This window comes from Oreochromis niloticus, linkage group LG7 (genome assembly GCF_001858045.2).
Source record: "Oreochromis niloticus isolate F11D_XX linkage group LG7, O_niloticus_UMD_NMBU, whole genome shotgun sequence".
NCBI lineage: Eukaryota > Metazoa > Chordata > Actinopteri > Cichliformes > Cichlidae > Oreochromis > Oreochromis niloticus.
Genome location: NC_031972.2, coordinates 17,739,308 through 17,754,771, shown reverse-complemented (window position 1 = coordinate 17,754,771; position 15,464 = coordinate 17,739,308). Strand labels below are relative to the sequence as shown.

Below are 15,464 nucleotides of genomic sequence, written 5' to 3'. Positions count from 1 at the left end.
TGGAGAGTGATGGAGAGAGGTGGTACGAGAGAAAGGGAGAAGTGGGGAGGTGAAAAGAAAGGGATAGAAAGGAGGAGAGAAAACCCCAACAATCCCCTCTGAGCAAGCACTAGGCGACGGTGGATAGGAAAAACTCCCTTTAAAGGAAGAAACCTATTGCAGAACCAGGCTCAGGGAGGGTCATCTGCCTTGACTAGTTGGGGGTGAGGGAGGGGAGAAAGAAAAACGGAGAGTGATGGAGAGAGGTGGTACGAGAGAAAGGGAGAAGAGGGGAGGTGAAAAGAAAGGGATAGAAAGGAGGAGAGAAAACCCCAACAATCCCCTCTGAGCAAGCACTCGGCGACGGTGGATAGGAAAAACTCCCTTTAAAGGAAGAAACCTATTGCAGAACCAGGCTCAGGGAGGGTCATCTGCTTTGACTAGTTGGGGGGTGAGGGAGGGGAGAAAGGAAAAAATGGAGAATGATGGAGAGGTGGAAGGAGAGAAAGGGCAAGAGGGGAGGTAGAGGGGTGAGGAGATAGAAAAGCGGTGGAGGAAAACCAGGCTACACCACCTTATGATCAAGTGAGGAAGCAGGAGGGTCCCTCCTCCTGAAAAACCAGAAGCGTTTCTTCTTCTTTTTCAGGCACTGTTCCTGGAGCTCTTTTTTCTGTAGGATGAGGGTTTTCAGGTCTTCAGTTGTTACTGTAATTTCCTCCTCAAGTTTCTTGCATTTTTTCTCCAGTTCTTGTAATTGTGCTTGTTTTTCTTCAAGCTTTTCTTTCAGATCTTTAGATTTTGCCTCCTGTATTAGCTTTTCCTCGTGCATGTCTGTATTCCTCTGTTGTACTTTGCTGTACATGTCTTGTAACTCCTCATTTCTGCTCTGGATTTCTTGAAGCGTGCACTTTAGGTCATTATGCGCTTTCTCCAGTTCTTGCTCTTGAACCTGCATGTCATTGTTTTTGCACTTCAACTTGTTATTAAGTTCCTTGAGCTCTGCGTTCTTTCTCAGCATGTCATTGATCCTATACTGCATGCCTGAGCATTGTTTTTTCAGTTTTTCCCTTTCTCCTTCTAGTTCAATGATTTTCTCCCTCATTTCATTATGACATGCGAGTATTTCTAGACTTTTCCTTTGTAAGTCTTGGAGAATAAGTTGTGTCTTTTCCTGCATTTTTTCCAGTTGCTCTTTTTCCTGAAGAAGCTCTTGGTTTTTCTCCAATGCTTCATCAAGCTGTACTTGCAGCTGCTGATTCAGGTTGACAGCGTGTTCGAGATTCCCATGGGTCTCCAGACTAACAGCTTGTGCTTGTTGAAGCTGGCAGGACATTGTTCTTAACTCATGGATGTTCTGCTTCTTTTGTGTCATCAGGCTTACAATCCGCTGCTTAGCTTGATTAAACATTACTCCCCAGCCCTCATTTATGATGTCCACGTTGGGCTGCTTCTGTTGGTTCACGAGCATTTCCTTGTGCCTTTCTTCCATGTCTTTATTTGGCCTTCCAGTTCTCTGTATTCAGTTTCCAGCTGTTTCTTCTCATGAACCACTTGTGCATTTGTGTGGAGTATTTCATTAATCCTTACTTGCAAGACTTCATTTTGTTTCTTCATGTTGTAAAGCTTCCATTCCATCTCTTTCTCCTTTATGTCTTGCTGTTTCTTCTCTTGAAGAAGCTCTTGGTTTTTCTCCAGGGCTTCATCAAGCTGTACTTGCAGCTGCTGATTCAGGTTGACAGCGTGTTCGAGATTCCCATGGGTCTCCAGACTAACAGCTTGTGCTTGTTGAAGCTGGCAGGACATTGTTCTTAACTCATGGATGTTCTGCGTCTTTTCTGTCATCAGCCTTACAATCCGCTGCTTAGCTTGATTAAACATTACTCCCCAGCCCTCATTTATGATGTCCACGTTGGGCTGCTTCTGTTGGTTCACGAGCATTTCCTTGTGCCTTTCTTCCAAGTCTTTATTTCGGCCTTCCAGTTCTCTGTATTCAGTTTCCAGTTCTTTCTTCTCATGAACCACTTGTGCATTTGTGTGCAGTGTTTCATTAATCCTTACTTGCAAGACTTCATTTTGTTTCTTCATGTTGTAAAGTTTCCATTCCATCTCTTTCTCCTTTATGTCTTGCTGTTTCTTCTCTTGAAGAAGCTCTTGGTTTTTCTCCAGGGCTTCATCAAGCTGTACTTGCAGCTGCTGATTCAGGTTGACAGCGTGTTCGAGATTCCCATGGGTCTCCAGACTAACAGCTTGTGCTCGTTGAAGCTGGCAGGACATTGTTCTTAACTCATGGATGTTCTGCTTCTTTTGTGTCATCAGGCTTACAATCCGCTGCTTAGCTTGATTAAACATTACTCCCCAGCCCTCATTTATGATGTCCACGTTGGGCTGCTTCTGTTGGTTCACGAGCAATTCCTTGTGCCTTTCTTCCATGTCTTTATTTCGGGCCTCCAGTTCTCTGTATTTAGTGTCCAGTTGTTTATAGTCATGAACCATTTCTGCATTTCTGTGCAGTGCTTCATTAAGCTTTACTTGCAAGACTTGTTGGTTCTTGACAAATCCATTGTGCCTTTCTTCCAGCTGTTTATTTTGGGTCTCCATTTGTCTGCACTGCTCTTCAAGTTTAATCTTTTCTGCTTGGATTTGTTTAATCCTGTCCTCTAGATTTTGGTTTACCTGCCTACTTTCAGCAGATGCCCTTCGGACGGGTAAAACGTCATTTGGGGAATTTGGCTTTGCAACCTCGAGAGGACAGCCAGCGTAAGCTTGTGGTTTTTCACTGTGCTTTCTTTCAGACATGTTGAAGTCTTGATAAAATGACTGTGTAAAAGAACCAACTGTTTCAAAATGTTTCTAAGGCGTACGCTTGAATGCTGCGAACACGAGGGCTGCGAACAGGAGTGCTGCAAATAAATGGACTAAAAGTTTAGGATTGCACCCCTATTTAAGCCTTTTGGGATCAAAGGCATATATGTGCCTTTGATCTGAAAGAACCATCGTAGTATGATGTCATACGAATTAGGCTGTCACATGACATATATGAATGAGGATTCATATTGATGAGCATTCAGACTGATGCTTAATCAGTCTGAATGCTGATTAAGCATCCACAGTATTGTTCTTCAAATCTTTATTATTATTTTTCCGTACGTTTTTTGGACTCTATCTCCTTCAAAACCGTTCAACTTAGAAAAACCATTCAAACACCATTAGATTCCTCTTCTTTTGGACATGTGTGCTTGTATTTTTCTCATTTTTAACATTTATATTTTTAAATTTATTCAACTTTTTTCAACAAAAATTTCCCATGTATTTCAATGGGGAGAGATCCTTCAAATTCTCCTTCAACTTACTCCTCTTTCAACTGTATCTACTTCCACATACGTTGACATAGAGCCACCATTCAAACTTTAAAACGAAGCCAAGACGTTCAACTATTCAACTTGTATTTATCTTTTCAATATCTATTATACTTTTTCTTCAGTTCCAGTTTAAGTTTCATGATGTTTTTCAGCTGTTTCAGAGTTTATAATGGGTGTGTATGGGACGGAATGTTGGGGCTAGAGTGAGACAGCTCAACTGCTAGAGTGAGAGGAGGGGGGGAATTAATCTTAAAATCTTTTCTTAAAACTGCTGCTGTGTCCACAATGTTCACTCTACAGCCATCATTTTACCCTCAAAACGTAGCCATCGCTGTCCTCTTTCATCCAATGTGTTTACTATTGTAATAGGTGTTATGGTTCTTTCATAAATGTCACCAATGCACAGCCTCCTCCCTCCAACTCTTCCATAGACTCCAATGTTAAAATGGCTCAGAAAGTTTGTCTGAAAATCAGAAGTACAGGCGGTCTTTACACTGTCACCACATCCATATAATAAACTCCACAGGCATGAAAATTGAGAATTCAGTAGACTAGACATTGCTGCCGCTCACTGTGAAAGAATTTTGTCCATACGACTTGTACTTTTCATTTGGGAGCGATTTGTTTCGGGCTGACTTTTCTGTTCATTCTAAGCAGCAAAAGTGAGGCGCATGTCTGTGTGTATGGAGCCATTGGGTGCAGTCACTATAGCAACCAGGCTCACACCTGCCTGCTTAAGGAGCTCTGTCTCTCACTCTGCCAAGATTCATCTTAAACACTTCTCTTTCAACTGCTGCTGTGTCCACAGTGTTTGCTCTACAGCCATCATTTTACCCTCAAAACGTAGCCATTGTTCTTCTCTTTCCAACACCGTGTCTTTCAAAGCTCAGACATTTAAACTTTTTAAACTGTGTGGATCCAAGTGGAGGGATCACATTTTAGTCATTCAGTGATTTAAAGAATATGAACTTTTAATATTCATTCAGATGTTTTCTGACTCTAAATTTTCTTTTCTCATTTCTTAGGTTTTTCTAATTTACATTTAAAACTTTTTCAGCTATTTTCCAACTTCTTCTGTGTGGATGTCAGCTTTTAGCAGTTCAGCACTTTTTTTTTTCCAGGCGAAAACTTCTGTATTTTTCATTTCATTCAAAATTTTTAACTTAAATTCAGCAATTAATTCATTTCAGTGCATACATTCACATTCAAGCATTCACACTGCAGTTTCTTCAGAAAATGCACTTTCTAGTTATTATTATTATTATTATTATTATTATTATCAGTCTTTATTTATTCTGCCTGCTACAAATGTTTATGTTATTTTTAAAGAAAATGTTGAAGTACAAATCCCCAAGTCCCATTTTGTGCAAAAGAGCACTTGGGTCTTGTTTTCCAAGGGTTACCTGACAATAATTTAAGACTTCAGCTGTCTGGGTTTGTGTTTGTAGTAGAACAATCAGTGTCTATACCATCTCTTAACGACAGCGTACAAAAGGACTGCCTGAAAATGTAGGTTATAACATAATCAGACTATACAGTAGATGATATGAACTTTGTCCACCTACCCATTTTATTCCTTGCAGATCCAGATGTGTTTTTGGACTGGTCAGACTAAATAAGACATAAGAGCAGTATATTAATACTGATAAAGAGCTGTAAAGCCAAATTTTGAGAAGATTTTGATAGTACAATAGTGACCTGTTTTCTTCCACTGGCAGTCACTGTAAGGGATTCTGCCGACAATTTCCTGAAAGTTAGATGTTGTGGACAGTTAGTGCAAAAACTGCTAACACAGAACACAAATACACTAAAACAAACACACACTGCATACCACAGTCTTTACCTGCCTCCAGTGTTCACAGCCTGAATGTTCTCCCTTTCGCTGGGTTCCACCCAAGCAGGCCTGACCCCCAGCAGAAGGAAGAGGCATCGGGACACCACCAGATGGCAGGCAGCAGGGAAAGACAAGCTTTCCTCAGATTCCCCATTCTTCTCCCACTGCTGCTTGGAATCAGGCTCTCCCTCAGGGCTGATGGGGCTCTCCACGCTGCTCTGAAGGGTGGAAGTGCCGAATGACTCGTAGACTGTCACATTCTGCTGCACTTGCATGGCTTCCCGGGTGGCCATGAATGATTCTAGGACTTCTGCAGAGACATTGAAAGATGTGTGAAAATAAGACGTGTCATATTTTTTTCTGTGCGTGTGGCTGTGCTGTTTACTAGAACAAGAACAAATACAGTTTGCATTTCTAACCTGACAGGTAAACACGACTGCCAAATCTGTCATCGTCTGCAACCTCTTCCTGGTTGTGGTTTGCTGCGGGTGACGGGGGCACCTGCACCTCCCGGCTACAGTGTCCTACTGATTGCTGCTCATTATCCTTCCCCACCTGCTCCACTGAGGTACATGGCTCTTGCCTTTCCACATCAGGACTTTGAGGAGACTGAGAGATCTGCAGTTTAAGTAAATGCTTTAAATACATATCTATAATTTTACCTGATAAAAATGATCAGATTGCTATAAGTTAAAAATCAATTAATGGACAGAAATGAAGCTAATCACAATTATGCAGCAGTATTTACAAAATATACATTTTAGACAAACTGTTTACAAATTTGTTAAATGAAATCAGGATTACATATATTTAATTATACTGTAATGGTACCTGTTTGGTAGATGCTTCTACTTGTGTCATCCTTGAACTGCTTTTGAGGGTCAACAGAGCACTTCTGATTTTATAAACGGTTTCATAGACGTCAAACAGCATCTCACAGGGCTCATGGCTGTCTCAGCAGAGTAGATAAACACAGTGGAACAGGTTATACAATAATATACACTGAGACAGAAAGAAAAAGTTTGACATACTAGAAACCCCTTCAGTGTTGCCCAATACATCTTTGACTGCTTCAGTAAACTGACCTGTCCTGCCAACAGGCCTCACTCTGCAGGCCCGTGTGTTTCAGGAGAGCAGCCAGACAGCAGCGGCACACAACTTGCAGCAAACAATCACCTGAAGAGCCTCCATTCTCCCATTCTGCTATCAAAGCAATCAATACAGATCAATTTTAAAAAGACACAAAGAAAAACTTTCCACATTTTAACTAAAATTTGAAAAACATCTATACAAGATTCTGAAAATAGGAAATTAGTTCAATATAAGCTGTATTATTAACAATATACACTTTCAAAATTATACACATAAACAAGCACAAGTACCTTTGCCGTGAGCATAATCCTCCATCTTCTGCCATATGCCACCTGCAAGTCCTCTGGATGAGCCCAGTGCCAGTTCCAGTAAAGTCCGGGTTTCTTCACTCAAGCTCAGCTCTGTGAGTCTGGCATCAGTACTGCCCAGCAGCACTACCTCGGTCAGCCATGTCATGCTCGAGTCTACAGATTAAAGCAACATGTAGAATGTTAATGAAAACTGCTCAGGATTGACTCAGACTATTTTCTTTGTTCTTTAAGCATAACGATAATGATACCTTTCATTTAAAAAAGGTCAGGCTTCTGTGTGGCACAGTATCTTAAATGTATATATTTTTATCGTGACTAAAACTAAAACAATTGCCGTGACTGTAATATCCTCTTGGCCTGGAGCTATTAAAAATAACTAATGCCATTTTACACAGCTAAATGAAGGCTTTTATTATTACCAAACAGATCATGGTAATATGGTGCAAAATAAATCTTGCATTAAGGATTTATGAAGCATTTGCACATGTGAAAACCTGAAGAGCAAACAGCATGTTTTCCTACCCAGCTGTTCAAAGTCCATCTCCAGGCCATTCCTGAAGAGGACATTTGATAGCCAGACCTCTGACGCTTTCTCCTGGAGGGACAGCGGCGAGCCTTGCAGCATACCACCGAGGCAGCGGCCGACTGCCAGCGCTACAGACCTTTCCAGGTCCAACAGCCAGGCCCATCTGCACTCCTCCTCCTCCTGCGGCCCAATGCTTGTGTTTTCTTCACTTTTATCTATAAGAAATATCACTTGAGATTGTTAGATTGGTCTAGTGTAGTAATGCAGCAAACAATACTAAAGAAATACATGTCCAGCATAAATCTAAGGGGCACTGAGCTTACCTGAGCAGGTTTTCTGATCTTTCACTCCTAGTTCTTGTTCCTCCAGCAAGACTGTCTCTGGCAGCAACCTGTTGAAGTCATTGAGCTGCTCCAGCAAGCCCAGTAGATGGCTCAGCAGAGGTTGAACTGTGCCCAGGGGCAGCAGGAGCAAGGAGTACATTACTTGGCACAGCAGGCTGCCAGACACTGAATTGTATAACACCACTGGGACAAGAGGTGAGAGGAGTAAAGGAATTAAGCTAACATAAACAATAAATATAGAAGCCAAGTAGAGATTAAAAATTGCTTTTCAGATATTTAAATGATTAGAAGGGAAGTGACTTTAATTGTGTTTTTTTATGAATAAAAGAGCAGCAGAAAATCAATTTTTATGTGGTGTAGCTAGGTGAAAATAGCACACACTTGCCAAACACCAAAACCATTTTTCTTACCTTGCAGCTTTTTGATGATTTGTTTGTCTGGGGCAATCTCCTTTAACAATTTGGTTGATCTCCTGAGTGTCTCAGTAGCACAGGGAAGCAGCAGGTAAAGATGCTCACGAAGCAGTGCTACACTGCTGTCATCCTACAGAGCCAAAAATACAAACTTAAATGCAACTGCAATACTAAGAACACTGGGTAAAATACTAGTTTTGGTATGCCAGCACACTGTACCCAGAAACATTTAGAAATGTGTAATTCGCTTTCTACTGAAGTGCTCGTTTCTAATGAGGTACCACTCATTTTTCTTTGCATTTGGCAGAGTTCCTTGTTTACCTCTGGGCTGGAACTGATGTAGCAATGAGCGAGCAGGTGTTTGTGAAGTCCAGAAAGCAGCTGGTGAAAGTGAGAGGGAGGATCCATTTGTCCCCGACTATCACCAACAAGCTGCTTGTCGCTGTTTTTTTCCAGTTCCCCAAATTGCTGCTCCTGTGTGAAGAAAAACATCAACGGAAAGATGTCTGTGAAGGTTCTCAGTCATCCAGGTCATCGTAGTCAAAGGAGTTTGCAAAGAAAAGCGTCTGGACTTCTTTGAGTGTACTTCAGACCCAGCAACACACTCAGACACAAACTGGTTCACCCGAAAGACAAAACTCCAAAACACAGACTGAACAATGTGGTGTATGCTGTACAGTGCAGTGAGGAATGCCCGGACCTCTACATTGGAGAGACCAAACAGCCACTTCACAAGCGCATGGCACAACATAGAAGAGCCACCTCCACGGGACAAGACTCAGCAGTCCATCTGCATCTTAAGGATAAAGGTCACTCTTTCGAGGATGCCAATGTTCACATATTGGACAGAGAGGACAGATGGTTTGAAAGAGGAGTGAAAGAGGCCATCTATGTCCACTGTGAGCGACCATCTTTGAACAGAGGCGGTGGTTTACGACACCAACTGTCTGCCATCTATAATCCAGTTTTGAGTTCCCTCCCCAGACGCCTTAACGCCCACTCACATCCTGGGCCATCTGACCTCAGGAAATCACATGATAGGGTGGGGCCAGGTTTCACAATGGGCTCACCCGAAACCCTGGCTGATTAGGTCCCACACCCACTTTCACACCTTGGCGCATGTGATTAGAGGATCACCAGGGGGTCCTTTGTCCCTCCTTGGGGGGATACTCCCACTGGGTTTAAATCTGGGACTCTCGGCCATTTGACCTTAGAACTGAAGAAGCTTCTCGGATGAGAGGTGAAACGTCTTCAAGCAACTCAAAGAAGTCCAGACGCTTTTCTTTGCAAACTCCTTTGACATCAACGGAAAGCATTAGGAAGAACAGGAACAGTCTGACTGAACAGTAAAAATGTGCACAATATTCAGACAAGCTGCTAAAACTTAAAAAAACTACTTATCAAACCCCACTGATACACTATTGATTAAAGTCTTTATTTATTAAAACATCCATCCATAATCTGGGTCTACCCAGGGGTCTCTTCCTGATTGAGTGTGCCTGGAACACCTCCAAAGGGAGGCAACCAGGACTAATCCTAAACCTAAGATTCCTAAACCACCTGTGTCCTTTTGACATACAGGAGCACGGGCTGTACTCCAAGATCTCTGTGGATGCTTCTTACAGTACCTTCTCTCTATGGCTGACCCCAGCCACCTTACAGAGGGCCCTCATTTCAAACGCTTGTATTCGTGATCTTACTCTTTTGGTCTTAACCCAGATTTCATGACCATAGGTGAGGGTTGGGATTTAGGTGGCCTAGTAAATTAAAAGCTTTCAGCTATGCTTCATTTACCTCAACAGTTCAGTACAAACACCCTTAACTGAGTTAAAAAATAAATACATTTAGGAAAACAAAAAAAGAAAAAATTTGACATGGGAAAAAAAAATTCTAAATTAACCCTGAAAGCACTAATTTAACCTAAAGTGAAAACTCTCCCCATTTAACTCACAGACAAGTCAGACACACACAATTGCCTCTATTTCCTACCGTGTAAAATCCTATGCTAAGCAGCAGGGTTCTCAGCAGCACCTCTGCTAAGTGCAGAGGGTCACAGGCATCAACAGAGCTGGATGAAGACGGTTGTCGGACCGACAAAGGAGTCACTGGAGGCCCCAGGGCTGTCACTTCTCCAAAATTGCTGTAACCTAGAAGAGAGGCTACGTGGCTCTGGTCCTGAAGGCTGCTGAGGACCATGTCTAACTGAAGACGCTTTAAAAGACACAGAGCGAAGAAGAACAGATGGTCTAGCTCTTCATAATTTAAATGTGAATTTATCAGAAACATTGCTGCAGAGAAGTCTTAACAATTTCACTATCACTTGTTTTCACAGTGTTCCAGCAGTCTTCAACACATTGCCAAGCAACACTCCAACTAAGCACATCGATTTAGCAGACACTGTTATCTGGCTCCAAATATCCATCCATTTGTTAGCTATCCAGTTCACTGTCATTACTAAAACCAGGAAAAACTAGCAGTGAAGGAGGAATTCTTATTTAAAACAGTTTAAATACACAAAATAAACAGTGGTTACAGATTCAATGCAGACTATTTCTAATGAGCTAAGACACAAATGTGGAAAATACACATCCTGTCACTGCAGCACTGCTAAAACAGAACCTTCATACCTGTCCTTTGGAAAGAACATTCAAACTCTGAGGGCCCTGAGGAAGGAGTGAGAGGAGCAGCTCCGTTCTCTCCCGAAGTGGAGGCAACAGCAGGGACGCACCAATAGACAGCGTGTTCAAAACTGCCTGAGGATTGATAGGAAGGGTAACAATCATCATCAAAATACATGAGATCAACAGTTAGTGCTTCCTTCAATAAATAAACAGGTTGACCACATGTGTGATTACACAGAATGGAAGCTTGTAAAACTTTTTGTCCAATGAAGTTTATACGCATGTATATTGGAATTAATATAGTGCCCTAACCACTGATGTCAATTTAACAGCCATATACAATCATCTTAAAACCTGCAATAATACATATAACACACATCTTAGAACAAGACAAAAAATATAATAAGGTCCCTTGAATAGTTAGAAAAAAAATAATGGTAACAGAGTTTTCTCTCTATGTTTTTAGGTCTTTACCTTACAATATAAAGCACTATGGGGGGACTGTTGCTGTGATTTGGTGCTAGAGAAATAAAACTGAAATGAATTGTTTAGTAAAAGTACTCGACTGAATGGAAATATGTAACCTGTGTGTTTCTTTTTTTAATGCACGTCAACAAAAATTATGTAAAATACATATAAGAACTGAATTACTTGAAAAAGGAACTGGTATGAATATAAGCCTGGTCTTGGAGTGCATCCCCTGCTCCTGGCACAGAATAAATATCCATGCCAAAATATTTCATGAAACTGACTTATGGTTAAATTCAACCAGGAAGCTTGAAAATCACAGATTAATAGGGTTCTTAGTAAGCTTCATAATGTTTTGGTTTATAAACCAGCACCAGCACAGCCCTACTGCTGTATGTCACTGTAAGAATACTACAAAAATAGTCTGCTTACTTGTTGTATGGAGTCTGGCATGTCAGTGTCTATTAGCCTGAAGAGTAGGTTTCTCAGGGGCCTGCCCTGAGCACCCAGAACCATAGCACCAGTGCCTCCGGCGTGGGCCAGGGACAAGTGGATGGACAGCAGCTTCATGCACAGCAAAATAAAATGATGGTGGTCCCTGAGGCACAGAGAAATTCATATAATTTTAGTTTGAATGAAATTTCCTTGAGGTAGATGAGTATGTTTTGCTAACTGAATGTAAATGTCACACCTTTTACAAACAAAGGGAGCTGGTGGGGTGTCGTTACTAATTCCATCACAATAGCTTTCCAGGAAGTTGCGTAAATAAGTGAACGTACTCTCCTCCAAGTCCACACAAAAGGGCCTGTGCCACGCCACAAGCTGCCTGAAAACAGAAGCACAAATATTTAATAAGTAGTAAGAAACGCAGTGCTGTTTAAAAGTTTTGGGTCTCCAATTTCTTTACATTCTGCTTCAAACTGTATTAAAGTCATACAGTTAGACAGCACAGAGCAACAAAGCTACACTGTACATTGGTTTAATGATTAGCTAAGGGATTACCTGTCAGTTGGAACTGCGGTCCAAGCCAGACTGTGAGATGTGCCAGCTGTAATTTGCTGGATCGAAACACCCTCTAAACCAAGCACTTTCTTGGGTTTGGAAATAGGTGTAGAAGTGTGACCCTGCCCACACTGGCCCATGGTGTTATTTCCCCACGCATACACTTCATTCTCTGATGACAAGAAAACCAGGTTCGTTGCAGCCGGAGCACATTTCTTTTATTATAAGTGTAATAATCATCTATTAAGGGAGTGTGAGCTGTTGACGATGTCTTACCGTGGGACAGAGCCAAACAGTGGCTGTCTCCACATGAGATATCAATGATCTTGGTGATGCTCAGGTCTTCTATCAACCGGGGCCTCAGAGCTGTTGTTTCAGAGGAGCCGCATCCTAAACATGAGCCACAGCCCCACGCAAACACCTAAAGAAAGAAATGTTTTGTTTTTTTAATCTATGATTTACTGATGGAATGATCTACAGAATATTTGTCTGTAGTAATTATGCGGTAAACACTAATGAATTCATTATCAGAACTACAACTTTATACTAAAGAAGTGCTAATAGAGAATGAAAGCAACATTTGTTAATAAGACTTTGGTATTCCCTTTAAAATAAAAGCCTTCACCAAACTTTTTTCTTTTTTGTCTACAAATTAGTTTTACAAAATCTGTTTTGTCAAAGACTTCACAGACAAAAGGCAGTTTAATTAATTTAAATCTAACCAAAAACACTTCATCTCACCTGTCCTGCAGAGGTTAGGGCCAGAGATGACTGGCTACCAGCACACACTTTCCTGATGATGAATCCATGCAGGGATTCTACGACCTTGGGCCGATACACACGATTGGTGTCTCCGTGACCCAGTTTACCTGCAAGGATGAGTCATATCTGAGCACGATCGGGCACAACATATACTGCTGTGGCACTGTCACAAACATGAAAACATGCTTTAAAAGTACTTTAATTAAACTAACTGTGTTTAAATCAAACAGTATACCATCCACTCACCATTATCCCCTCCTCCAAAGGACCACACAGTACGCCCATCCTGAGCCACAGCGATGGTGTGGGAGCTGCCACAGGCCACCTGCCCGACACCACTGATATCCTTCACTAGTGTGGGCATGTTCCGACTTTGGCTGTCACTTTGACCTGGACACAGGACATCAGAGGTTGTTGCTATGCTACCAGAGGAATGACATCACTTTGAAATGGCTGAGACAAGATCGAGCAATTTGAGAAATAAGCTGTGTACCAAGTCTGCCAAAGTCCCCTTCGCCCCATGTATAAAGCTCTCCATCATTAGTCACAGCAGCACTGTGTCTGTAGCCAGCAGACACACAAACAACAACCTGTAAAAAAACAAACAAAAAAACCCCCCCACCACTATTTATATAATTATGTTAAAATCAATTGGCTTATAACATTTTACCAACATTTTTATTCCCTACAAGCTGCCATTTCCTGCTTACTTTGCCCAGCAGCGGTCCTTGTATGATTTTGGGATACTTTTGTGTAGCACTGTTGCCATGGCCCAGCTTCCCATATTCTCCATCACCCCAGCTGAACACCTGAAAGAAATATTTGACAATTTACATTGTATTAATCAGTTTAATTAAAATGTAGTGGTAGTGGAAGACAGTGAATAAAAGCAAGTATAAATCATCACCCACACATACGGATGTTTGAGTGGGTGTGAAATGTGTGAAGTTTAATATATTACCAAACTGGCCTTAGAAAAGCGGGAAAGCTCCATCGCTTACTAACAATGTTATCGGGTACACCTGTTTGACAGATCATTAATGCATGTGTGATGCTATCATGGTCATATGGACCAATAATTCTGATAAATGTTTCCAGCACCTTACTGAATCTGTGCCATGAAGAGTTAAAGCAAGTTTCTAGACAAAAATCCAACCTGGTACTAGAAAGATGTACCTAATAAAATCTCCGGTGAGTGTATACACATTATATCGCAGTTGTAGTGTCACAAATCCAGCATACAAACCTTTAAAATATTTACTAGCAGTTATTCTAACTTCTCACCTCTCCCTCGACAGTGATGGCCAAAGTGTGACCATCGGAGCCCTTGGAGGAGGACACTTTCTTAATGTTCCTGTGTGGTTCAAGTACAAGCTTCTTGGGCATAGACTGGTTGTTGGAGTCCCCCAAGCCCAGACGGCCATAGCTGCCCTTTCCACATGCTTTCACTGAGCCATCCGCAGACACAGAGAAGGTGCAGTACTGGCCTGCCTCAATCTAACAGAAGATTAAAGTGGACGATGTAAACTGGCACGCTAAGATAATTCTAATGAATTATTAATGTAGTTCTGGTGTGCTTTCAATTTTATAAACTCACAACACCACATTCAATACAGCACTCATATCAAAAGGCATTTTCACCTGTTTTATTTGGAATTTTTGTTTTGTTCGCACAGTTGGGATTTTTAACATCTGTAACCATTTTTAAAAAATATGAAACCCACCTCAAGTGTGAGGCATGTGGAAAACCTATTAATACCACCAACAAAATTAGAGATTATCAAGTGTAAAAACTTCAATAAATAATAGGAACATTAATTATTTCATTTAAATAGTGTAAGCCCTACCCTTGTGGCTTGTCATACCATTTGGGCATCACTGAAGCCCTGCGTCAGTTTTGGCAGCAGGATTTTCTCCAGTGTCCCCTCTGCCAGCTGATGGCTGCTGTTGCTGCCCCACACATACACCATGACTGTGTTGCTCTCAGTGCCGGGAGCAGCTGCATCCGTGCTACACGAGCACAAGCAGTAGGACGCTAGGTTACAAATCTGTCGGTGTAGAGAGAAGCCTTTCAGGTCAGTTACTGTAAACGGCCATGAATTCGTAATAGTGTCGATATGCATGTCAATAAGATTTCACTCACCTCTTCAAATAAGCAGAGAGCTGCCTGGGAGAGTCGACAATGTCCATCTGCATCCTTCTTAAGCACCTGAGTATTGACGGGATCGCCACGAAAACCCTGGAAATAAATAGTTGTTGTTGATCCTTCAGCATAGTATGTTTTCACTTTAATCTGACATTCAGTGTGTGTAAATGTTGCATGCAGATTTGGATTTATAACAAAATGAACTTGTTTTTGCAGTCTGTTGTTTTGGATACCAAATATTTCAAAACCTGAAGTATGTATCAGAAGGAAAAACATTTCTCTCCTTAAGAACAGCGACATGCCACAGCATGATCAAACAGAGACTGAACACAAGCAGGCAACAACATAGCTCTTTGTAGGCACACTAGTTAGTGGAGAAAGCAGCAGGCTGTGTTCAACTTTTTTTGTCTCACTAGAAACAAATCAGCAATCTTATTCTTTTACACTCACCAGCCACTTTGTTAGATAAGGCCAATTAAATGTAATTCAGCCTAGCAGCACCAGCTATGACTCCAATACTTAGACTGAATTTGACCACCTCTACGTGATAAATAATGTGCAATATAATGAAGTCGCTGGCAACGGCCATCTCTGGTTGCCATTTGTA

General features: G+C 41.5%; 1 protein-coding gene across 10 annotated transcripts in view; it reads right to left on the bottom strand.

Annotated features, from left to right (window-relative positions):
• The window catches only part of LOC102078309 (probable E3 ubiquitin-protein ligase HERC1), a 59,402-nt gene that overhangs the window by 39,629 nt on the left and 4,309 nt on the right, over nucleotides 1-15,464 (bottom strand). For 8 of the 10 annotated variants that reach the window (XM_019361008.2, XM_019361009.2, XM_013275191.3 and 5 more), the window contains exons 3-26: nucleotides 14,855-14,950; nucleotides 14,577-14,759; nucleotides 13,996-14,208; nucleotides 13,422-13,520; nucleotides 13,205-13,301; nucleotides 12,958-13,101; nucleotides 12,691-12,818; nucleotides 12,226-12,370; nucleotides 11,950-12,121; nucleotides 11,639-11,773; nucleotides 11,380-11,545; nucleotides 10,486-10,611; nucleotides 9,848-10,069; nucleotides 8,180-8,332; nucleotides 7,856-7,988; nucleotides 7,425-7,628; nucleotides 7,098-7,316; nucleotides 6,555-6,728; nucleotides 6,258-6,375; nucleotides 6,004-6,121; nucleotides 5,592-5,790; nucleotides 5,182-5,482; nucleotides 5,037-5,085; nucleotides 4,904-4,949 (exon numbers count right to left, since the gene is read on the bottom strand). In XM_019361008.2, the coding sequence (XP_019216553.1) occupies nucleotides 4,904-4,949; nucleotides 5,037-5,085; nucleotides 5,182-5,482; nucleotides 5,592-5,790; nucleotides 6,004-6,121; nucleotides 6,258-6,375; nucleotides 6,555-6,728; nucleotides 7,098-7,316; nucleotides 7,425-7,628; nucleotides 7,856-7,988; nucleotides 8,180-8,332; nucleotides 9,848-10,069; nucleotides 10,486-10,611; nucleotides 11,380-11,545; nucleotides 11,639-11,773; nucleotides 11,950-12,121; nucleotides 12,226-12,370; nucleotides 12,691-12,818; nucleotides 12,958-13,101; nucleotides 13,205-13,301; nucleotides 13,422-13,520; nucleotides 13,996-14,208; nucleotides 14,577-14,759; nucleotides 14,855-14,950 (3,640 nt within the window). Of the gene's footprint in view, nucleotides 1-4,903; nucleotides 4,950-5,036; nucleotides 5,086-5,181; nucleotides 5,483-5,591; nucleotides 5,791-6,003; nucleotides 6,122-6,257; nucleotides 6,376-6,554; nucleotides 6,729-7,097; nucleotides 7,317-7,424; nucleotides 7,629-7,855; nucleotides 7,989-8,179; nucleotides 8,333-9,847; nucleotides 10,070-10,485; nucleotides 10,612-11,379; nucleotides 11,546-11,638; nucleotides 11,774-11,949; nucleotides 12,122-12,225; nucleotides 12,371-12,690; nucleotides 12,819-12,957; nucleotides 13,102-13,204; nucleotides 13,302-13,421; nucleotides 13,521-13,995; nucleotides 14,209-14,558; nucleotides 14,760-14,854; nucleotides 14,951-15,464 lie in introns of those variants that run through there. The other 2 variants (XM_019361004.2, XM_025909427.1) reach the window with 2 other exon arrangements.